The 24,665-nt window shown below is 40.8% G+C and overlaps 1 protein-coding gene across 14 annotated transcripts in view; it reads left to right on the top strand.

Annotated features, from left to right (window-relative positions):
• LOC101000053 (serine/threonine-protein kinase Sgk3) overlaps nucleotides 1-24,665 on the top strand; it is a 146,653-nt gene that overhangs the window by 68,870 nt on the left and 53,118 nt on the right. For 6 of the 14 annotated variants that reach the window (XM_009213128.4, XM_009213131.4, XM_009213130.4 and 3 more), the window contains 4 exons: nucleotides 5,919-6,045; nucleotides 8,818-9,034; nucleotides 14,536-14,619; nucleotides 20,394-20,466. In XM_009213128.4, coding sequence (XP_009211392.1) covers nucleotides 8,939-9,034; nucleotides 14,536-14,619; nucleotides 20,394-20,466 — 253 coding nt within the window. In that variant the 5' untranslated portion in view covers nucleotides 5,919-6,045; nucleotides 8,818-8,938. Of the gene's footprint in view, nucleotides 1-2,429; nucleotides 4,289-5,918; nucleotides 6,046-8,817; nucleotides 9,035-14,535; nucleotides 14,620-20,393; nucleotides 20,467-24,665 lie in introns of those variants that run through there. The other 8 variants (XM_003902825.4, XM_009213134.4, XM_003902824.4 and 5 more) reach the window with 3 other exon arrangements.

Raw genomic sequence — 24,665 nt, forward strand, 5'->3', positions numbered from 1 at the left:
CCTGACCTCGTGATCCGCCCGCCTCGGCCTCCCAAAGTGCTGGGATTACAGGCTTGAGCCACCGCGCCCGGCCTAGTAACATTTTAACATAACAAGAATTTGGGCAATTTTTTATCATAGAGTTTCACCCATATTGGTATTTTTTTACAGACCCCAAACAAAAAAATTTTAAGTCTATGGATGCTTTTTTAAAAAAGATGAATTTTCCCCCTCCTTTTAAAAAAACTGTATCCTTGATAATGTCTTTTCCTGTGTCCTTCCTATTTCATAATTAGCCCTTGGTTGTCATTGTGATGGGGCCAACACTCAGAGCCTGCTGTGGACCAAGCTCTCAGTTAGATGTTTACATGTGACGTTTTTCAAGAAAGCTAAGCCGGGCTCCTGACAAAGTGCTGTCCAGACTTTGACCCCTCCTGGTGGCAGAATCAGAAATCTGCTTTTCCTGTGCATGACTTTCTTTCCGTAACGCAGTTGCCTAGTGGATCCCTGGTGCTCTCTTCTCTTCAACTCTGTATCTCCAAAGATGATTTAGAAAAGGATGCATGTAACAGCATAGTAAGTTGAGGGTTATGGTATGTGAGCTGGGCTCACGTGAGAGTGCTTTCACCCACAGCCGCGTGACTGTGTGGAAGTATTCTTTGTGCTTAGGTTTCTTACCTCTGATATTTACCTCAGAGGTTGCTATGAGGACTCATTGATGTGTTAGATGTGAGCGCTTAAACCAGCCCTGGCATTAGTGCTCAGTAAATATTTATTTCTCAACCTTCAGCCCTGTTGACGTTTTGGGTCAAATCATTTTTTGTTGTAGGGCAGTACTGTGCATATTGTAGATGCTTAACATCATCCCTGACGACCACCGCCCACCCCCCACTCCCACCCCCATCCTGGCAAGTTGTGGCAACCAAAAATGTCTCCGGACATTGCCAAATATCCTCCAGGCAAAATTGGCCCCAGATGAGAACCATTGTCTAATCTTTACTAGCTGTTATATTACCCTTGCAGATTCACCTAAGAATTGGCCGGCCTTGAAAAGTTTTGCCATCATCTTAAGCCTCTTTGGAAGAGCTGTTACCTACCCCTGGCAAGCCAGCTGCCCCTGAGCACCAGACTACAAAATTATCTTCTGACTGTCTAGCAGAGTGAAGGCAGATCCTTTTCCTGTTCCTCTTTTGAAAAGCCCTGCATGTATATGAATCTCCCAAAAAAGTCCCAGTTTTAATCCCACATAAATGACATAGCTTTTTGTTCTGTTCTTTCTTAGTTGTGGGTTTTTATGTCAATCCCCTTCTTACTCTGTTTTATTTAGCTGCCTGGCCAGAAGATGATTTTGCGGAATTTTAATTGCTTCAGTTTTATAGCATAAATAGGTACTACATGTATAGTAATAGCAGGCTTGCTTTTTCATTTTACTTTAAATCACTTAAAATAAATTTGTGAACTTTCTTCATTGGTCCCCAGAGGACTCTGTAAAGCATGTACATGTTGTGGAGGCAGGGTAGTATAATGGATAGAAGCCCTGAAGTCAGACCACCTGGGTTCAAATCCTGCCTCTGCCTCTAGGGCAGGGTCCTTCATCCTTTCATGCTTCAGTTTCTCCTCAATTTCTTCTAGTTAGGGCTGTTGTGAGGAGCAACCAGATTCACACATGTAAAGCACAGTCTGGCTTGTAATAAGTTTAGCCACTAATCAGTAAGTATTAGGCTGCCAGTTCAATTTAGCTTGAAGGAAAGCAAAATCTTATTTAAGAAGAGTCGATGTGGTACAGCAAACATGCACATACAGATTTTGGAGTTGGACAGATTTGCATTTGAATTCTAGCTCTATTGCCTGTTAGTCGCATATTAACTTGGGCAAGTGATTTAACCTCTTTATGTTTTTCTTCAGAGCAACATCTTTATTCCTAACATATAATTTTGACTTCTTTTTCCAAATATGATTGAGGCAAATGGGTGGAATCTCTTTCAAACCTCTGCTTCCATACCTGCCTGACTTTATTTTTAGCTAAGCTGTACGGTTTGCGGCTGTGTCCCTTCTCTGTACCCTCTCAGTATACCATGCATACACATAACATCATACTTACAAATTTGTATGTTGCTTGTCAGTCTTCCCTGTCTTCCCCGTTAGGTGAGTTCTGTGAGAGTAGGATTTTCTCTTCGTCTTTTTTTTGTTTTGTTTTTTTGAGACAGAGTTTCACTCTGTAACCCAGGCTGTAGTGCAGTAGCACGATCTTGGCTCACTGCAACCTCTGCCTCCTGTGTCCCAGTTCAAGCAATTCTCCTCCTTCAGCCTCCCGAGTAGCTGGGATTGCAGGCACATACCACCATGCCCAGCTAATTTTTGTATTTTTAGTAGAGATGGAGTTTCACCATGTTGGCCAGGCTGGTCTTGAACTCCTGACCTCATGATCCACCCTCCTCAGCCTCCCAAAGTGCTGGGATTGCAGGTGTGAGCCACCGCGCACGGACTTCATTTTGTCTTTTTTATTGCCTAATGCATGATGAGCACTCAATAAGTGTTCGTTGAATGAAAGAATAAAAATGAATTCAAAACAAATTGTTATACTTTAGATCTGATTTATTGGTTACTTTTACAGTGCTAGGTCTTTTACGCTATCTCAAATCCTTAAAGCAACCGTATGAAGTCGGTCTTGCTTCTGTGAAGACAGATTCTTCCCTAAGGGCTCTCTAATACCCCGTGTGGGATGGTGGGATAGTGGGCCTTAGTGTTGGTCTTTTGTGTTGTGGTCGGGCACTTAGCACTGGCAGCACTGAATCCATCTTGGTGAGGGGAAGGCCATATTGTCCCTATATAGCCTCCACACTTACTGCTTTGGCCACTTTGTCATTGGTCCATTGAGCAAGCAATGGGACGATTGAGAAAGAGGCTGACTAACATCCATAAGACAAATCATCTTGACCACATGATTATTGAGAGCCTGTCTGTAGTGGGCATTGATGTGAGACACAAATATGCTCACATTCTGTGCTGTAGTGAAAGGTTCGTATACGTACTTCTGCACACCTCCCTTTAAAAAATATATAATTTCCCAATCTTGTTCTTTACTAGTCACTGACCAGCAGGCCATCCATTAGCCACTGCCCAAGATCATCATAGATACGTCCCTTTGGCACTCCTCCTGACAGGTAAACCACCACGTGTGCTGCTCAGAGTTCTGCCCACTGGGAAGATTTCCCTTCACCACTCTCTTTCAGGCCATCCCTGAGTGGGGCTGCCTTTTCTCACTTCTGGCTGGTGTCAGCACACTGTGCATGTCCATCCATAAACAAGCATGCCTTTTTCCTGCCCTGCTAACTGGCCTGAGGATCCTCCCCATGGGGCCTTAAATGTGGGTCTAGAAAACTTACAAGGAAGGAGGAACAAACAGTAGGGGAGTCCGGGCTGCCGATCCCTGCAGTTTACTTGTGCCATCCAGACTTGCTTAAGCCTAGTCTTGCTTTTACCGTACCAAGTGGATTAGTGCTGTACATGTCTAGTTTTATGATTCAGTGAACCCGATAATACTCTGTTCACGATGGGCTGTTCTTTTAACACAGTCTCTTCATTTTCCATAGGCGGTCATTGCATCTCTTCCTGGGCCTAGTAACAAGCCAGGAACCACAGACAGTGGTTGCTGGCAAACCCTAAGGGGTCTGAAACTCTTACTCTTTCCTTGGTGCTTGTCAGAGAGAGGGGTCCTTAGTTCATTCCTGTTTGCCATGTCATTTCCAGTACTACTGGATGTGCTGAGGCATAGGCTCAAGGGTTAGGGCAGCTTTCATTGCTCTAGAACCTTCTCTTGGAATGGGCTTCAATAAAAACTGGCAGGCTCATAGGTTACCCAGTAAATGGGTCAGAACAGCATATCCAAGTATTGAAACTCACTATTTGTTTTACCTCTCTCTCAGTGCAAGTGGTGCAAGGTGTAGTAATTTCTCTCACTTGAGACGGGATATCCTGGCTCAGACCAGGGAAATCCTAGTGTGGTGAGTCCCTGAACTTTCATGAGTTTTTTTCCATCCTCTGGATTGTGTATGTGTCTTACGCAGGTGTCCAAAGTGCTTGCTAGTTTTTGTTCACCAGGTCCAGTTAAGAAAATGGCATCCATGTGATGGACCAGTATAGTGATCTGTGGGCTGTCAAGATGATCAAGGACTCTCCAGACTATATTATGGCAATTCAGACATAGCCCTCAAGTGAGACAATGAAGATACACTGCCTTTCTGCCACTTCATGCAATTTGCATATCATTGTCCTTACTGATGGTGATAGAAAAGAAAGCATTTGCCAGGTCAGTAGTCATACCAGATGTCTGGGGTTATGCTAATTTTCTTCAGAAAACAAAAACAGAAACACTACATTTAGAATCTTAGAATCCCATTTGAAATTGGTGTCACCATCTGATTAAATTTATGGTAATCCATTGTTATGTTCCCAGTTCTTTCCAGCTTTGATCTAGGTAAATGGCCAAGTTAAATGGGGATATAAGAAGTTTTAACAGCCCTGCATCCTTTTAGTTTTTGATAGTGGTAGTGATTTCTGAGCTTTTCCCATGGATGTGGTATACTTTTTGATTACTTTCTTAGTAGGAAAAGGGGAGACAGTTCCAGAGGCTTCTTCATGGCCTTTTCTCTCATTATAGCTTCTATGACATGGGACAGGGAACCAATATGGGAATTTGGCCAGTTACTAAGTATATCTGTTTCCACTACAATTCTGTTACTAGGGAAATAAGCACAGGATGGGCCTGTCGTCCCACTGGACCCACTGGGAGACAGACTTACTCTCTGACCTTACCTCTGGAAGTCCCACTCTGACTTGTAGACCATGTTCTGGGTCTCTAGGAGATTAGTGTTATTTCAGAGCCAGTATCTACTAACGCTTGGAAGGATTATATATTCCCATTTCTGTAGTGGACAGTCATCCTGGGGAATTGCTACAGGTCCTTCTCAGGAAAGGCCTGGAGAAAGATCAACAGTATATGCCTGTGGCCGTTTAAAGGGTCACAATACGCTGGGTGTGGTGGCTCATGCCTACAATCCCAGCACTTTGGGAGGCCGATATGGGCAGTTTGCTTGAGCTCTGGAGTTCGAGACCAGCCTGGCCAACATGACGAAACCCTATCTCTACCAAAAATACAAAAATTAGCCAGGCATGGTGGTGCATGCCTGTAGTCCCAGCTACTTGGGAGGCTGAGGTGAGAGGATTGCTTGAACCCTGGAGGTGGAGGTTACAGTGACCCAAGATTGCACCCTGCACTGCAGCTTAGGCGACAGAATGAGACCCCATCTCAAAAAAAAAAGAGAAAAAAGGTCACAATAATCTTATTAGTCTTCCTTGATCTAAGATACTTTGAATATATTCCTGTATGTGCTCTCCACACTCCCACTGGTAAATAAATTGTTGAGATCCTAAAATATTTTGTTATAAAGGCAGTTTTCTCCCAGAATAGACTTGGAACTTCTTTCTGGGGTCTTTTGGGTTATGAGACAATGAAAGATGGTGGGAGTAGATAGTGACGAGAATTAGCATCCCTTGTGAAACAACCTGAAAAGAGTTTTATTGAGAAGGAGGCGTTTGGATGCAGGGTATTCTCTGAGAGATACAGACAGCTGCTTTCAGCAAGGAAGTGCAGCTGAATTTGGGGTTCAGCATTCTTAGCCTCATCTATGCCTACCCAAATGCCTGCGTCTATGATTCAAGTCATTCTCCTTTCCAGCCAGTGCCGTATGTTAACACATTAGACTTTGCAGGATTATATATTGAATTGGCTCTGCAACCCTAGCCATCAAACCCTGGGCTTGATCCTTAGTCTTCTCAGCTCACCAACTATAAGAGATGAAGTACTCCAATAAAACAGCCACGGATTTTCTACCCATCTCTTTGGGAATTCACAGCTTTAACTTTGTCATTTGCTTTAGGCACATTCTCAAGGACAGCCAGAAGCAGCCCCAGCCCACATTGCAGTCTCTGAAGTCAGTGTTTTTATCTGCTACTTGGACTTTGAGCACTCTCCACCTGCACTCCATCCCGTGACACCATGCACAGGTAGTAGTTTGAGCGATCATGATGTCACTGTGTGCCATCCCCTCCCCCCATGGGAAGATTTTCAGGACACTTGTCAAGTACACATTCCATTTGTGAGGCTGTGTTTCCTGCAGTCTTCTTGGTACCAGTTAACTGCATCAGTCATATGACACACTCAAATGTAGTTGAAGGGAGTTTAACAAAGGGATTGTTAACTAAGATGTTGTGGGCAGGATTAGAGGAACCATCATGGCTTGTTGAAGCACCTCTTTACTAGCAAAGTCAGGAAGCTGTTATTATTCCCAGGCCCTTCAGCTGTAGCTGTGGAAGAGGGGCTGCCTGCTAGGAACTGTGGGCTTAGGTGGGTAAACCACTGATGTCAGAAAGGGACCAGGGGAACAAATATCTTAGCGCCATGCTTCTCTTACCCTGTAATTTGTTAGTGACTCTCATGGCTGCATCCAGCCAGAGGGCAAAGGCAAAGTAGTGTGCAGTCCGTAGAGCTCAGACTTCTGGACATGTGGCTGGGTGGAGAAAGAGTGGCATTTGGGTCTGGAAGGGCAGACAGAGACTGTCAAGTGCAATTGCCAAACTGGAACCTTTGGCTCAGGTTTGAGTGTGCTTCTTGAGTGTAGACTTCTACACTTAACTGCCAGCTGTACCTGTTCTCTTAGATGTCCCCTGGGTACCTTGCAGGAAACAAGTTGTCCTGCCTACCATCTCTTTCCTTCTCCTTTATTCTTGATGCTACTTAATGTGATACCTTACTGTCCCTTCCAAAAGGAGGACCTGAGGAATTCTGCTTCTGTGGGCTATAGCACAGCAAGGCACTCACATAAAGTAACAGCAGTACCTGCCACCCTGAGCCCCACATTCTCAAGGGAGAGGTGTGGAAAGTGTAGCTCATAACCTTCACCTTCTCAGTATCTCTGCTGCAGGAGGAGAAGCATGGGTTAATGTGACTTCTAAGGTTCCAGGACAGGGCCAGTCTGCCTTAGAAGTACAATAGGTTCCACCTGCTCTCATGCTTAGGCAGTGACAGGCAGGCCAGGCTCTGGTCAGGTGCTTCCCTGGTCTTAGTGGGGCAAAGCAGCTACTATTATGGGGCTTTAGAATGCTGTAATTTACAGACAGATGCTGTACTCTTTGTTGAGGCGGGACCAATTACTTGTCTGTATATTCAACAACTAATTCAGCTACACAGAAATATTTCTGACTGCTGGGCGCAGTGGTTCACACCTGTAATCCCAGCACTTTGGGAGGCCGAGGCAGACGGATCACCTGAGGTCAGGAGTTTGAGACCAGCCTGACCAACATGGAGAAACGCCGTCTCTACTAAAAATACAAAATTAGTTGGACGAGGTGGCACGTACCCGTAATCCCAGCTACTTGGGAGGCTGAGGCAGGAGAATCGCTTGAACCCGGGAGGCGGAGGTTACAGGGAGCCAAGATCGCACCGTTGCTCTCCAGGCTGGGGTGACAAGAGCAAAACGTCGTCTCAAAAAAAAAAAAAAAAAAAAAAAAAAAAAGAAATCTTTCTGACTGCATTTCCAGCAGCAAATCCAACAAGGGAAGCTTTGAATCATCTCAAAGGAAGCATTCTTATAATCAGTTAAAACTCATTATACCTGAATATTCAATGCCTGCTGATATATATTTTAAGTCATTACCTGAATATAATTTATTTATAGTGACCAGATCTGTTACGGCAACTTCCTGAAACTGACCATCCAGGGAAATTATCCAAGCATACTGACACTTTAAAAAGTATTATTTAGTCTGAGTGTGGTGGCTCATGCCTGTAATTCTAGCACTTTGGGAGATTAAGTTGGAAGGAATGCTTGAGCCCAGGAGTTCAAGACCAGCCTGGGCAATGTAATGAGACCCCATATCTTAAGAAAAAAACAAAAAAAAGTATTGTTTGAGCCAGGCGTGATGGTCTGTGCCTATAGTCGCAGCTACTTGGGAGGCTCAAGCAGGAACATTACTTGAGCCTAGGAGTTTGAGGCTGCAGTGCAGCATGATTGTATCTGTGAATAGCTACTGCATTCTAACCTAGGCAACATAGCAACACCCTGTCTCTAAAAGAAAGGTATTATTTGGTGTCATGTGGTGTCAGAGTATGGGCTGCTGTGTGTAGCAAAGGTGACATCAGTGTGACATCTCTAGCCCTTTATTCATGAGTGGGATGATATTAACATACTGCATTTATTTTGTAGGAAGATCTACGGTAGTGTCTCTGACCAGAGGTTCAGTACAAAAGAATAATCCACAGTTATAATGAAGCATAGTACAGTGGTTAAGAGTTGGAACTCTGGAGTCAGATAGCCTGGGTTCAAATCCGGGATGTATGAATTATTTCACCTCTCTGTGTTTCAGTTGCCTTATTTGTAAAATGAGTAAATAGTTATGTACTATACAGGATTGTAATCTGAATTGTTCAGCACACTTGACCAGTTCATCCTGATTCAGGAAGTCTGAAAACCACACTTTGGTTACCTCCAACTAGATCTTTTCTAGGTGAGAGTTAGTGCTTAGTCTACATGAACTGAGGTGTGTAAGTTACTGGAATTTCCTAATAGGAAGGAAGGTAGATGGACTGCAGATATTTGTGGGTTGTAGTAGGAACACAGTAGAAACTAAATCTCTAACCTGGGCTGAGACTGATGAGCAAAAGTAAATTCCTGCCAGAATAAATGTAAAATTAGTCCCATGCTTAAGGAATAACCGTCATAGTATGTTAAAATTGTTTTTGTTAATCACTTCTTTTTTTTTTTTTTTCTGTTGGTTAAGGTTGCATGATGGAATTTGAACATTACTTCAAGAGGTGTTATGTTTTGGATTAGTTAATTGAGTTTGTCCTCTGCTGACTGTTTCTTCGGACGCATTTTTTGGTGTGCTCTTGAGGGATTAAATGCAAAGAGATCATACCATGGACTACAAGGAAAGCTGCCCAAGTGTAAGCATTCCCAGCTCTGATGAACACAGAGAGAAAAAGAAGAGGTTTACTGTAAGTACTTAACATTAAGCATGTGGAAAAAAATTGAATATAGAGAATATTTTCATTTCTGCTTTTCTTCTCCAACCTAGAACACCCGCTTCCCCATCTCCCACATACCTGGGTTTTACTTCTTTCACATAATCTGTTCTCCACAAAGTCTTCTGTGGCTACCGTAATGGAATAAATTTTCCTTTTTTAGTCTCTTTACTTATCCTCTTGGAGAATTGTATGAAACTATCTAACTAATCCTTTTTTTTTTTTTTTTCTTTTGAGACAGAGTCTCATTCTGTCACCAGGCTGGAGTGCAGTGGTACAACCTCTGCTCACTGCCTCCTGGGTTCAACCTTTGCCTCCTGGGTTCAAGCGATTCTCCTGCCTCAGCCTCCTGAGTAGCTGGGACTACAGGCACGTGCCACCACGCCCAGCCAATTTTTGTATTTTTAGTAGAGATGGGGTTTTACCATATTGGTCAGGATGGTCTTGATCTCTTGACCGCGTGATCCGCCCACCTTGGCGTCCCAAAGTGCTGGGATTACAGGCGTGAGCCACCACGCCTGACCGTATCTAACTAATCTTCTTGGGTTTTTTTTTTTTTTTTGAGACAGAGTCTGACACTGTCACCCAGGCTGGAGTGCAGTGGCGCGATCTTGGCTCACTGCAAGCTCCGCCTCCTGGTTCATGCCATTCTCCTGCGTCAGCCTCCCGAGTAGCTGGGACTATAGGCGCCCGCCACCATGCCCAGCTGCTAACTAATCTTCTTAACAGAAAATGTGCATGTGCATACACATGGATCTACACACACACTTACAATTTGCATGCACTGTCAGGAATTAATGGACTCCTGAAGACATCGATTTCATATTAAGAACTACTGCCCTGAAATGTTTATAGTATCTCTCAGTTTTAAAATATTTAATTCAGTATTTTTTTTGTTTTTACCTTAAAGGCTAAGCCATTTCTAATTTTATCATTTATCACTGTAGTATCTACTACAGGGCTTTATAAAGAGTAAGCACAATGAACATTTGCTCAATCTGTGTATCAGTTTTTATTATTGGAGAACAGTGACTTTTCTAATTAGTGTGCTGAAACATACAATATTGTATGTAGTTCCAGTAGTCCTATTAGTACATACAGAGGTCTTGTGCCCTCCTCCCCCTGAAAAAAAGAAGCCATTTATCATGTATATTACTGATATGCTCTTCCTCGTAACTCCCCACTCTGTCCTCACCTACAGAGTTGGAACTCTGGAGTCAGATGGCCTGGGTTCAAATCTGGGATGTATGAATTACTTCACCTGTCTGTGTTTCAGTTGCCTTATTTGTAAAATGAGTAAATAACTGTGTACTATACAAGACTGTAATCTGAATTGTTCAGCACACTTGACCAGTTCATCCTGATGCAGGAAGTCTGAAAACCACACTTTGGTTACTTCCAACTAGATCTTTTCTATGTTGTATGAGTAATATGAAGAAATTCATTTAGCCCAATTCTGTTTAATACTTAGTCTGATCTAATAATTTAACCAGGTCTCAGGATAAAATGCTTAGCCTCTCTTCTACTTTCTTTCTCTTACTTGAACACACATCCTCCTCAGGTTGGCATCATGGTTTATGGAAGGAGAGGTGTCCCCTTTCACAATATTGTTGAGTTGGTGAATGACCTCATGGTAGCCTGGTGAAGCCTCTTGAGTTCTTGTCGTCCCTCTAGATCTTTGTTTTTTGAGCTGTAAAGTGGCTGGTCTGGCAGATAGCCAGCTATGACTGACCTGATAACCTGGGCATTTTGCTGGCATCCATTGCTGGCACCTTCAGTTGATGAACTAGCTTGTGATCTCTTTGTTGACTTGACCAGGGTCTTGCGGCAACTCTCCACTGACTCAGTACCTTGGCCCTTGATAGCTGTAGAGCCCCCTGAGGCTCTGACATGTCCTTCACCTGCTCCTGGCTCAGTGGTCCAACCCAGCCTCTAAAAAGGGGGTTACCTGGTCACTGCCAGTTGAGTCCCATGACAGGTGACTTTCAACTCAGAGTCCCTGTCATAGGGCAGTTGAGGAAAGCTGAGGAGTTAAACTAAATCTCTCTGCCTTCTTAACTAGGTGGGGCTGGGTGCCAGAAAATGATGGTTTTCTCTCAAGGTCTCAGACAAGGAGCAGGGAAAGCAGTCCCTCTGTCCTCTCTTCCTTAACAGACACACCTGCCACACTTGGCACCACATCCCAGAGCAGATAAATTGCAATGTGTTTCTGACCATATACCCCTTCTGAGCCTCTACATTGCAGGAATATCTTAAACAGTAGGCATTTGTTGCACATTTGTATAAGCAAATTTTTAGCAGTATCACATTGAAGGTAAACAAAGGTTGATATACCTAGAATAAAACGGTAGAGTGTGTGAAAGTTTTTCTTCCTTCCTTCCCCCTCCTTATTTTCGCCTTTGGGTCATTCTTTCCTCGAGAGGATACCTCCTGCCAAGTTTGATGGAAGTTCACACATAGCAAATGTCAGCAGATTATCTCGTGTGTCCTTTGATTTTCCAGGCTGGAGGTATTTCCATGTCTTCTGTAGGATGGTTGAGGAGACCTGTAACATTTCTCTTACCCAGCTGTTTTTACGCTGTGCACTAAGTTCTCAAAGGCCCTAACTAAATCACCTTATTCATTTACTTCCTTCAGATTCTCAAATATTGCCTTATTAGAGAGGCATATTCTGACCACCCTATAAAAAACAGCACCTTCACACCCCACGCTACCCCTCTCACTCTGTCTTGCTTTCCCTCCTGCCACATTTCGTGTTTGTTTATATGTGCCGCTTTTGAGTAGAATGCAAGGTTCTTTGAAGCAAGGACTTCTTCATTATCGTTTCGCCAGCCCCTAGAACAAAGATAGTAGGAATTCAAATAAGTATTTGTTGAATTGTTCATCTGTTATTTGCTGATTACTACAGTGTAGTCCTCAATCCTCAAGAAACTTGGTTCTCTCAGTGCAGATAGACCCCATCCCACCCAACACAGATGCTCTGTTCAGCCTAGGTACCCGTATTATCGATAATATTTTTATGTTTTTAATTAATTAATTAATTAATTAATTTTTTTTTTTTTTTGAGACGGAATCTCGCTCTGTTGCCAGGCTGGAGTGCAGTGGCACAATCTAGGCTCACTGCAACCTCCACTTCCTGGGTTCAAGCGATTCTCCTGCCTCAGCCTCCCGAGTAGCTGGGACTACAGGTGCATGCCACCATGCCCAGCTAATTTTTTTTTGTGTGTGTGTGTGTGTATATATATATATATATATATTCCTTTTTTTTTTTTAGTAGGGACGGGGTTTCACCATGTTGGCAAGGTCTCTATCTCTTGCGTGATCCACCTGCCTTGGCCTCCAAAAGTGCTGGAATTACTGGCATGAGCCACCGCGCCCAGCCTGAATTTAAATTTAATAGAGACAGGTCTTGCTATGTTGAATAGGTTGGTCTTGAACTCCTGGGCTCAAGTGGTTCTCCTGCCTCAGCCTTCCGATGTTTTGGGATTACAGAAATGAGCCACCACGCCCAGCCTTGATAATATTTTTATACTCTAGTTTGCATAGGTAGTTTATATAGTTCTATGCCATGAAGCTTCTAACAGGGAAATGTGTTGCATTGTAGGTGTCTTGACTTAAGCCAAGTCTAAATTATATTTTCATTTATCCACTTGAGAAATTGTGAGTTTCTATGTCATATTCTAGGCACTGGGGATACAGTGGAACAAGAGTGACATTAGCCCTAGCTCTCAAGGAACTTTCATTAACTAGGGCAAGACAGACAATAAGGAAATATGCAAATAAGATAATTTCATATTGTATTAAGTATTGTACTGTTTCCTGTGAAATTCTGTTAGATTTCACAGGGAATCTAATCTTGTTTTGCTTTTTACCAATGGAAGTATTTTTAAGGATTTGATTAGTTTTTGTTTTTGTCTACTATTTTATTAGTACATATTTAATAAGCACTTGTTTATAAATCATACTGTTAATTCATAATTTCACAAGGCTTTATCTTGCCTTCTGTAAATATATTTGCCGCAGAGCTGCTCCAGCTTGGAACCTAGACTTGCTCCTGGTCTTGGCTGTATTTGGGTAGCCAGGGGAGGCCACCTGAACTTTCTAAGGTCCATTCTTCTCACCAAGTCAGCACAAATAATTCAAGAAACTCACAATCATATAAACTTAAGTGTTTTATTCTCTTACAGCAGTTCTGCTTCTAGGCTTGTCTGATCCTGAGTGCCATGTGAGATAAATCTCTTGTCTAGTCTTACTCAACATCACTCGAACCTTGGCTAAGTTTTTTGCCCTCTACTTCTGCATACTGTCCATGGGGGGTGGTATCAAATTAATTCTAACATCTTACACGTAATAGCTTCCTCTAAGACAACCAGATTCCTTTTCGGTTAAGACCAAGAGAGCCAGATTACCATCCTGCAGCTCATGTAGGGTGTCTCATGTATAGTGGGGGGTTATAATATTTGTTCTGCTTACTTCATAGGGTTGTTGGATTATGATTATATGAGGTTATGTATACTTGAAAATACTGAATATGGAAGATAATACTAGGAAATCTGAGAATAAATTCTTATTAATAGTTTGAAAACTACTATGTGAAAGCTGACCTAAAACTACTATGTGAAAGATGAAGAGAACTAATAATTGAAGGTTTTTTATGAAGCAAGTATCACTTTTGAAAATACTTTGTAAGTTCAAGGTAGTAATTACTGCTAGGGAAGAAGAGAGGAAAGTGGCAACAATTGAATCTATAGTATTTTATTCTTTGGCAAAAAAATCTGAAGCAAGAATGGCAAAATGTTAGAAATTCAGTAGATCCAAATAATGAGGTGTTGACTATGTTATTCCCTGAAAATCACAGAAATATTTTGTAACATTTGAAAAATAAAATATCACCTGTTTTTTTTCGTGACCTGATATTCTTCCCATCACAAGATACCACTTTTTTTTCCCTCAAGTCATGATCTCACTTTTGACACTCAGGCTGGAGTGCAGTGGTGTGATCTCAGCTCACTACAGCCTCGACTTACCTGGGCTCAAGCAGTCCTCTTACCTCAGCCTCCCGCGTAGCTGGGACTACAGGTGTGTACACCATCCCTGGCTAATTTTTAAGTTTTTTGTAAAGACGGGGTCTCCCTATGTTGCCCAGGCTGGTCTCCAGCTCCTACGCTCAAGTGATCCTCCCACCTCAGCCTCACAAAGTGCTGAGATTACAGGCATGACCCACTGAGCCCAGCCAAGAATACCATTTGACAAGATTCAATAAGTGCTTTAATTGGTATGTTTATGTATCTTGGAGAATCATATAAAAATGTTAATGTTAGTATCAGTTTCAGAATATGAAAATATCAGCCTTATTGAAAGAGCCAGACTGTTTCAAAATATGTATATATATGAAAACAGGTTTAATGTATTTAAGTAGCTAATGGGTTTTTTGCAATTAAATTTTGTTACATTGTTACTTTTTATTTCCACAGGTTTATAAAGTTCTGGTTTCCGTGGGAAGGAGTGAATGGTTTGTCTTCAGGAGATATGCAGAGTTTGATAAACTTTACAACACTGTAAGTAATAGTCTACAAGATTTCTAATTAGAAGAAAACACCTGAGAAAACCCCAAAATAAGAGAAATGTATTTGAATGATTAAGTTGATACTGACATATTAATATGTCAGACAAGCAGACAAAGGTAAGAGATTCTTCAAAAACATCCTAACTTTGGAATGCTTACAAAGAAAGGGTAGAGAGAGGACTGCTGAACAATTCCAAATAAACCATTAAAAATATGAGAACTAGATAAAATACCTTTTAATGTCATAAAAAATTAGAAGTCAGTTCTTTCTACCTACCTCTCTGATAAGTGTTAATCATCATGGTATTTCTGGTTAAACTGCCTACTGTAAGCTTTATGTTTGAAAGTCTGTCACGAACCTATCTCCCTTCCATAGTTTGTTTCCATTCTTAGAGATATGTCTTAGGTTCCAGATTTTAAGTAGTTAACGCAACTGAAATGACTATTGACTTTTAGAGTTCTGACAGCTACCTAAGTGGTGAGATCTAAGAGACCATTAGCTATTTAAATTACTAAAACCTGTTTTTATATTTTCATAACTCAGATACTAAATAGTATTCATAATCTAGTGTTTACAGTATATACAGTACATACTTGCTAAAGTAGGCAGCAAAGAGCCAGGCATGGTGGTTCACATCTGTAATTCCAGCACTTTGGGAGGCTGAGGCAGGAACATTTGAGCCTAGGAGTTCAGAGGGTACAGTGAGGCATGATTGCCCCACTGCACAGCCATCTGGGCAATATAGCAAAACCCCATCTAAAAAAATAAAGGCAGCAAGACCACCATGGTCACTGTCATACATCAGTCCATATCTTCCACAGGTAGCAGTGTTTGTGAAGATCATACATAGAAACTAAAGCATACCTCTTGAGTTATTAATAGCTATTATGGAACTCCAGGTCATTAAGACGGTCCTGAATTTAAAGTTTTGCTTCAGTTAAGAACAAAAGCAATTGTGCCTCAAATCCTCTGTTTGTTTGTTTATTTATTTATTTGTTTGTTTGTTTATTTGTTTATTTTTGAGAGATGGTCTTGCTCTGTCACCCAGGCCGGAGTGCAGTGGCACAATCTTGGCTCACTACAACGTACTTTGCCTCCCATGTGCAAGCGATTCTCATGCCTCAGCCTCCCAAGTAGCTGGGATTACAAGCATGAGTTACTACGCCTGGCTAGTGTTTTTGTAGTTTTAGTAGAGATGGGGTTTTGCCATGTTGACCAGGCTGGTCTCAAAGTCCTGGCCTCATGTGATCCGCCCACTTCGGTCTCCTAACGTGCTGAGATTACAGCTATGAGCCACTGTCCTTGGCCTCAAGTCCCAAATTGAAATTCCTCTGCTCTCATGTATTAATAAATAGGGATCTCCCAGTGTCATTGTTTAATGAATGGTAGATTACTAGGCATTCTCTGGAAAAACTCTTGTTATATATTTAAGAACAGAATTTTGGGCTGGGCACGTGGCTCACGCCTGTAATCCCAGCACTTTGGGAGGCTGAGGCGGGCGGGTCACGAGGTCAGGAGATCGAGACCATCCTGGCTAACATGGTGAAACCCCATCTCTACTAAAAATACAAAAAATTAGCTGGGCATGGTGGTGGGCACCTGTAGTCTCAGCTACTTGGGAGGCTAAGGCAGGAGAATGGCGTGAACCCAGAAGGCAGAGGTTGCAGTGAGCCAAGATTGTGCCACTGCCCTCCAGCCTGGGCCACAGAGCGAGACTCTATCTCAAAAAAAAAAAAAGAAGGGAATTTTAAAATTTCTTAACCCTGTCTCTTGATTTTAAACATAGGAATAAATATATGCCTGTGGGTTATTATTTGTAAGATATTTTTGAATATGAGGAAAGTTACACATATATCAATTAAGAAACAAATTCCTAAATGGGTCAGAATGAATCAAACAATGTCTAGCTGTACCACTTCCTGTGTTTTGTTAAGTCATGAAAATTACACTTCTGATTCATCTTTATTTAGCATTTCACTATGTGTATATTTGTTCCTAATACTCAGATCACTTGCTACTTGAAATTGAATTTCTGAAGATAATACTGCAATTTAAAAATATTTATTTTTTCCTATGTAAAATTAATAGGGAGACTCCATCTCTACAAAAAAAATAAAAATAAGAAGTTAGTGTAGTGGCACATACCCATAGTTCTGGCTACTTCAGAGGCTGTGGTAGGAGGACCACTTGAGCCTGGGTGGTTGAGGCTGCAATGAGCCATGACCATGCCACTGCACTCTTGATACCCTGTCTCAAAACAAAAACTAGAACAAAACACCTGTAATGTTGCTGCTCAGAAATAACATAACATTTTACGTTTTCTTCTGTTCTTCAGTTTTTCTTTAATGCATATGCAACTGCACTCACTAAATACAGGTTGAGTATCCTTTATCTGAAATACTTGGAACCAGAGTGATTTGGATTTCAAATTTTTTTCAAATTTTGGAATATTTGAGTTGTACTTATCAGTTAACCATCCCAAATCTGAAAATCTGAAATCTGAAATGCCCCAGTGAGCATTTCCTTTGAGCACTCAAAAAGTTACTGGTTTTGCAGCATTTCAGATTTTCAGATTTGTGATATTCAACCTGTGTAGTTTTAGATATTTGCTTCATCAAAGTATATTGAGATAGGTTTTTTTTCCCTGTAATTAAAGTTATACTGTTGAAACAATAGTCAATAAGAGTTTGTACATGGAAATATCTTCCATAAGTTTTTAGTGATTTTTTAAAAAATGGCTTATATTGGAGGCTGAGTGAGGGTTGAAATGTTAGCTCATTTTGAAACTCTTGAATATGCATTATCTACATGTTCAGCATGTCTTTGAGGAGTGTGTAAATCCACCTGTACCCATCAGGATGCCTGGGTTATGCTCGGGTAAAAATAACATGACTGTAGTCTGTGTCTCTCTCTTTCTTTCTCTCTCTCTCTCTCTCTCTGTCACACACACACACACACACACACACACACACACAAACACACCGCATACACCACATACATTTGAGGCTTCTTTCTGTCTTTTGCTTAAAATATTTCGTAGGCTAGATTTACCTGCTAAAGATGTTGTCTTTTGTGAAACTCTTCGTAAGAGGAAGGGGTGTAGGGAATGTCATCTAAAAACTCAGCATTGTGGAGATCCACACTGGTAGTGTGTCATCATGATTTTAATAGCAGGTGATTAATTAAATTGTTAATATTTGAGTATCTGTAAGCGTAAAAATAAAATAGGAAAGCTTGTTTGGGGTACCTCCATCCATGATCACTTTCATTCTCTCTTCTGTGAAACATCCCGTCTTTCGACTTTTGGCAGAAGAGTTTCCTTAACTTGTAGTTCAGGTTTTATCATTCATCTCCCTAATTTCTTTTGTATTTCTTTTCACCCTTTTTTCATTGTTCTTATTTCATCACTTTCTGTGTCTCTTTTTATGTAACTCCTTGTAATTCTGCCTCCTGTAGTGAGGGGCAAAGAAAAAAATAGGAAAATAGTTATTGGTTGAATTATTTGAAACTACAGAAATCAGGTTGAACCTGGTCTGGATTTCCCTAAGTTCAAAAACACAAATTATTTTCCTGTACTCCTTTTAGAATAAAAGAAAAGAAAAAATCTCTAGGCATTTTGTCAACTTCAATGTGTCCTTTATGACTAGTGTATATTTTAAACTTTTTATTATAGAAATTGTCAAACACAGGCGAGGAACAGTGGCTCACACCTATAATCCTAGCACTTTGCAAGGCTGAGGCAGGAGGATTGCTTGAGCTCAGGAGTTCAAGACCAGCCCGGGCAATGACTTAATGAGACTGTCTCTACAAAAAATAAAACAACTTGCTAGTTGTGGTGGTGTGTGCCCTGTGGTCCCAGCTACTCAGGAGGCTGAGGGGAGGATCACTTGAGCCCAGGAGGTCAGCACTGCATTCCAGCCTGGTTGATAGAGCTATAGACTATCTTAAGGGAAAAAAGAAAGAGAGAGGGAGAGGGGGAGGGGGAGGGAAGGGAAGGGGAAAGAGAAGGGAAAGGAAGTGGAGGGAGGGAGGGAGGGAGGAAGGAAGGAAGGAAATTGTCAAACACATACAGAAGTAGACATACTAGTACCAATTCAGAAAATAATAATATGTTACCATCCAGCTTCAATAATTACTGATACATGGCCATTCCTGGTTCATCTCTATCCCTAGCCAGCTCATCATAATTTCAACACAAATTTCAGACATCATATCTTTTCATCTGTAAATATTTTAGTATACATCTCTAAAAGATAAAAATTCTTAAAAACAAAATGTATACACAGTATCATTACCACATCTAAAAATAAATGAACAGTAATGCCTTAATATCAGATATCCAGTTAGGGTTTATGTGACTGGTTGATAAGTCTGTTAAGTGTCATTTAATCACTAGGTTCCCCCTCTGCGTTTCTTTTCTTTCCTTTACACATTTTTTTCGTGTGTGTGTATGAAAAAAAACAAGATCATTTGTTTACATATTTTTCAGTCTGCATTTTACTGACAGCATGCCCCATGCTGTAAAGTGATTAGTACATTCCTCTGTTCTTTGTATTTCCTACCAGTTGGTAGTTAGAGGTATTGTTTTGGGGTGTTTTGTTTGTTTGTTTGTTTTTGGTGAGACAGGTTGTTGCTCTGTCACCTAGGCTGGAGTGCAATGGTGTGATCACGGCACACTGCAACCTTGACCTCCCTGGTTCAAGTGATCCTCCCACCTCAGCCTCCTGCATACTGTATAGCTGGACTACACCCAGCTGATTTTTTTTTTTTGGTAGAGATAAGGCCTTGCTATGTTGCCCAGGCTGGTCTCAAACTCCTGAGCTCAAGCAATCCTCCCACATCAACCTCCCAAAGTGCTGGGATTACAGGCCTCAGTGAGCCATCATGCCCAGCTGAGATACAGTTTTTACATATGTGTGTGTATTTTTGACATCAAACTTATAATGAAAATATAACCCATTTTTGTGACTTAACTGCCCCAAATTTAATTTCCTCAGGGCCAAGTTTTCCTTCTCTGAAGACAAGCATATCTGATAAACAAATGTATTAGAAAAAATATATATATATTTCAGACGTGGTCTGACTCTGTTGCCCAGGCTGAAGTGCAATGGCATAATCATGGCTCACTGCAGCCTCAACCTTCCAGGCTCAAGCAATCCTCCCACCTCAGCCTTAGAAGTAGCTGGGACCACAGACATGTGCCACCATGACTAGGTATTTTTTTTTAATTTTATTTTTGTAGAGATGAGGTCTCACTTATTAGAATATTAGTAAGGGGAAGGTTAGAGCAGAAAGGATATTGAAAGCAAAATTCATCTACTTCCTTAAAAATCTATTGTCAATCCATGTAGAGAAAACACCAAGATCATATCTTCTCCTGAGATAATAAGTGAGTAATACGTATTCGGAACTGTAACACCAGGTTCTAGCCTAAGCACTTGCCATACATAATCTCCTTTAAAACAACAAATCTGTAAGGTAATTGTTAAAATTATCCTCACTTTACAGGCAGGAAAATGAGATGCAGATGTTGAGTATTTTATTCTAGGTCACACAGATACCAGGTATTTTATTGGGACCAAAAAAGATGACTAGTTTGTGACATTTTATTGGTATAATTTATATTGTACTTCGGATGATCATAAATTCAAAAGTATGTCTTATGATGGATTTTCTTTAAAATCAGATTGTATTTGGCTTTGATGTATGCATAACTAGAAGACTTATAAAATTAGTTCATATAATGTTATTTTTAAAAATTTTAGTTAAAAAAACAGTTTCCTGCTATGGCTCTGAAGATTCCTGCCAAGAGAATATTTGGTGATAATTTTGATCCAGGTAAGAAACAACTTCATAGGCCAGCCATGAAGTGATCGTTGAAATTTGAAGAAGTAAATTAACATATTCATTGCACTGTATAGCAGTGCAGGACTTTAAAAGATCTCATGCCCTATGAAAATAATGCCTCAGGAAGGTGCTTACTATCTACTAGGCATTGTTTTAAGTACTTCATGTGTTTTAATTTATTCGATCCTCACAATTTTGTGAGTTGGGTGTTATTGTTGTTATCACTATTTTTATAGATAAGGAAGCTAAGACACATTAATTTGCCCAGGACCACATACAGATAGTAAAGGGCAGATTTGGAAGCTAAATTCAAGCAGTCTGACTTCAGATAAATTTATCTGTCTATGGGCTGGGTGTAGTGGCTCACACCTGTAATCGAAGTACTTTGGGAGTGCGAGGCAGGAGGATCACTTCAGGCCAGGAGTTTCAAGATCAGCCTGGGCAACCTCATCTCTACAAAAATTTAAAGTTTAGCTGGGCATGGTGACATGAACCTGTAGTCCCAGCTACTCAGGAGGCTGAGGTGAGAGGATTGCTTGAGGTCAGTAGTTCAAGGCTGCAGTGAGCTGTCATTGTGCCGTTGCACTCCAGGCTGGGTGACAGAGGGAGACCCTATTAAAATTTTTTTTAATTGATCCTTCAAGTTAATTTGGGAAACTTTACTGACTTTAAATCAGTGTCATGAAGAATATTCACTTTTATATTCAGAAACATTAAATATATACTGTGTACATAGCAACTTGCAGACCTCTGAATGGGATACCAAAAAGATATCCTAGGCCGGGTGCAGTGGCTCACGCCTGTAATCCCAGCACTTTGGGAGGCCAAGGCGGGCGGATCACGAAGTCAGGAGATCAAGACCATCCTGGCTAACATGGTGAAACCCCGTCTCTACTAAAACTACAAAAAATTAGCCAGGCGTGGTGGCATGCGCCTGTAGTCCCAGCTACTTGGGAGGCTGAGGCAGGAGAATCACTTGAACCCAGGAGGCAGAGGTTGCAGTGAGCTGAGATCGGCACCACTGCACTCCAGCCTAGGCAACAGAGCGAGACGTCATCTCAAAAAAAAAGATATCCTATTGCTCACCCGTGGGGAGCCCATTGACACACAAGGTCTCAGCATCTAGCACCTATATGACTAAAGCTATGGGCATGGAATTTTCCCCTAGAACCCAAGAGATTAATAGAGGTCACAGGTATCTACTTATAGGGAAACAGAAGTCTTCTTATCCACCAGGAATTCTATCAGAAGAGTCATCTGTCTCTGCCACGGATGAATCCCAAATGGATTGCCCTCCTTCTGCAACTAATTTGCTTGTAACCAGTTAAATTAATACCTTACATGTCTGTGTAAGAAAAGAAAGAAAGAGAGAGAGATCTTGGTCACTACTCAAGATAAAAGCTCTAAGGTCCCTTATCTTGACTGTGCTTTCTCTCTCCATCCTAACTTCATACCATTCATTTTCCTCCCAGACCATATCACTGTATCCTATAGAATTCTACCCACCATTAACAGACTGCTCTTTATCCTGCATCTGTTTCACATTTCTTCCACATTCTTCCTTTAATTAAAACTTTTTTTTCCCCAGAGGCTGCTTTGCCTATAGCCCTATAGAATAATAAAGAGGCTTATTATTATTTACACTTTTTATGAAACTCAGGATTGGAGAATGTTCTCACTTCCCTGGTTACATACAGAGTTGTGTTTTTTTTTTCTCTCAGGAGTATATAGCACATTTCATTGTAATTGCTAATCTGTCTTATAGTAGGCTGTAGATTTTCTGAAGGTGCAGACATGTCTTTTTTTGTTGGTTGACAATGGCAATATACTGGTTTTAAAGTATTACTTTATTACTTTAAAACTGGCAAATACTAGGTTTTAAAGTATTACTAAATATATGAACCCATTAATAAAGAGAAGCAAGAGAAAATTGAGTTGGCACAACAAAGCCAGATTATATTCTGTAGACCTGTGGCTTTTGTACTCGTGCTTTGTTTTCAGCAGCAGAACACTTTTTTCCCAATTGAAATCTTATGGAGGCCAGATATGGTGGCTACGCCTGTAATCCCAGCACTTTGGGAGGCCAAGGTGGGCGGATCACTTGAGGCCAGGAGTTCAAGACCAGCGGCAACATGGTGAAACCGCGTCTCTACTAAAAACAGAAAAATTAGCCAGGCATAGTGGTGTGTGTCTGTAGTCTCAGCTACTCGGGAGGCTGGGGCAGGATAATCACTTGAATCCAGGAGTCGGAGGTTGCAAGTGAGCCAAGATCACGCCATTGCACTCCAGCCTGGGCAACAGAGTGAGATTCTGTCCCCCAAAAACACACACACACACACACGAAATCTTATGGAAATGTAATATGTGAAAAAAAATTTAAATAGACCTGTTTTGTTGGTATAACAGTGAGGTATCTCCTTGGAACACAGGTTGAAAAGCATCTTCGTGGGTAGCGTGTTGGCCTTAGTGGCATTTGATCAAGATGTGAAACTGACAGTGGGTAATTTATGGTGGGCACAGCAGAGTAGAGACTGGGAGACTGGTTAAGGTAATAGTCCAGTAGCCCTGGCATTAGATAATGAGTATGGGGACTAGGGTAGAAATAGGGTTTAAAAATGAGCAATGTACAAGAACTCCTTTAATGAAAAATCTGGAATACATCTTGATGATTGCTTAGGTAACAGACATATAGAGAAGAGAATGAGAGATAATTGGAGGGTCTGCCCTGGGTGACTGAGAGAATTAACTAATTAGAAGTGGCAGAAAAATATTAAGAAATCAAACTACTAGTGATAATATGAGACTGGAACTTGGGTTGGAGTTCTGTAGAGCCCTTAACTAATTACTTAAGACAATTATTTAATCAAGGAAAGAAAGCAAAGAAGTCATTGTTAAAAGCAAGATACCAAGCTGCATGCTCTTTGGTACTTTGTTTTGATGAATTAATTGACACTAAAAACTGATTTTTTTGAAGAACTGTTTCTCTATCCCGTGTATATCGAATATGCGTAATATTACATTTCCATAAGACTTCTGTTCACTGCATACAGTGAAAGGGATCATATATCACAGAGATATTAGAAAGTCCTGCACTGGGGAAATCAGATCTAAGTCAAATTCAGAAAAACAGAGATTGATAAGATGCTCATGTGGTTACACTTTGGGGATACAGGCATTCCCATATTTTTCTGGTGGAATAAAAATGATACAATCCATGTTGAGGGGAATTTGGTAATGTTTAGAAAACCTGTTAATGCATTTTCCACTTTGGCCAAGAAATCACATTTCTAGAAATCTGTCCATAAAATAAACTGCATATGATATGTACACACAAGACTGTGTATTGTGACACAATTATTAACAGAAAAACGGGAAACAATGGAAATACTTTTCCGATGGAGCTGGATATAACATACTTGTAAAAAGGAACAAAAAAGCTCTTTATGTATTTTGCTATGGTGTGATCTCCAGAATATACCGTTAAATGGGAAAAAAAATCACAGTATGGCAAATGAATTTGTGTGGTGTGTATTTTTTGTGTAGGAAAAGGTATGGGGATTCAAAAAGAAATAATGGAAGAATAAATGAAAAACTAATAAAACTAGTGACTTTAAGGGTGAAGGAGAGATCAGGAAAGGCAAAAGGGGTGGAAGTTAGATGCCCTTGAATGAATTTTGTTTGTACCTTTGACTTTGGAACCATGTACACATTTTAAACAATTTAAAAACAAAAATAAAAATGCAATAACAAAGCAGCCTCTAACAACTGAAAATAAACTGAAGGAAAAAACCTAACTTAAATAACTTTAAAACATGGGATTTTGACTGTATATTCTTCATGGGATATATTGCTAAGGATAAAAACAAAAACCCATGGACAAATTTTACACTGCATTCAGTAGTGTTAATGTTAGTTATATGGAGTTGTTATTCTGTCATTATTGTTACTATCATGGAAACCAAGATTTTAAACAGGAGAGGAAAGTGATACAAACAAAATCAAAGATTTTAAGTAAAAATCCTGTAATTTTCTTTTTTTTTTTTTTTTTTTTTTTGAGACGGAGTCTTGCTCTGTCGCCCAGGCTGGAGTGCAGTGGCCGGATCTCAGCTCACTGCAAGCTCCGCCTCCTGGGTTTACGCCATTCTCCTGCCTCAGCCTCCCGAGTAGCTGGGACTACAGGCGCCCGCCAC

Source organism: Papio anubis, chromosome 8 (assembly GCF_008728515.1).
Source record: "Papio anubis isolate 15944 chromosome 8, Panubis1.0, whole genome shotgun sequence".
NCBI classification, from domain to species: Eukaryota; Metazoa; Chordata; class Mammalia; order Primates; family Cercopithecidae; genus Papio; species Papio anubis.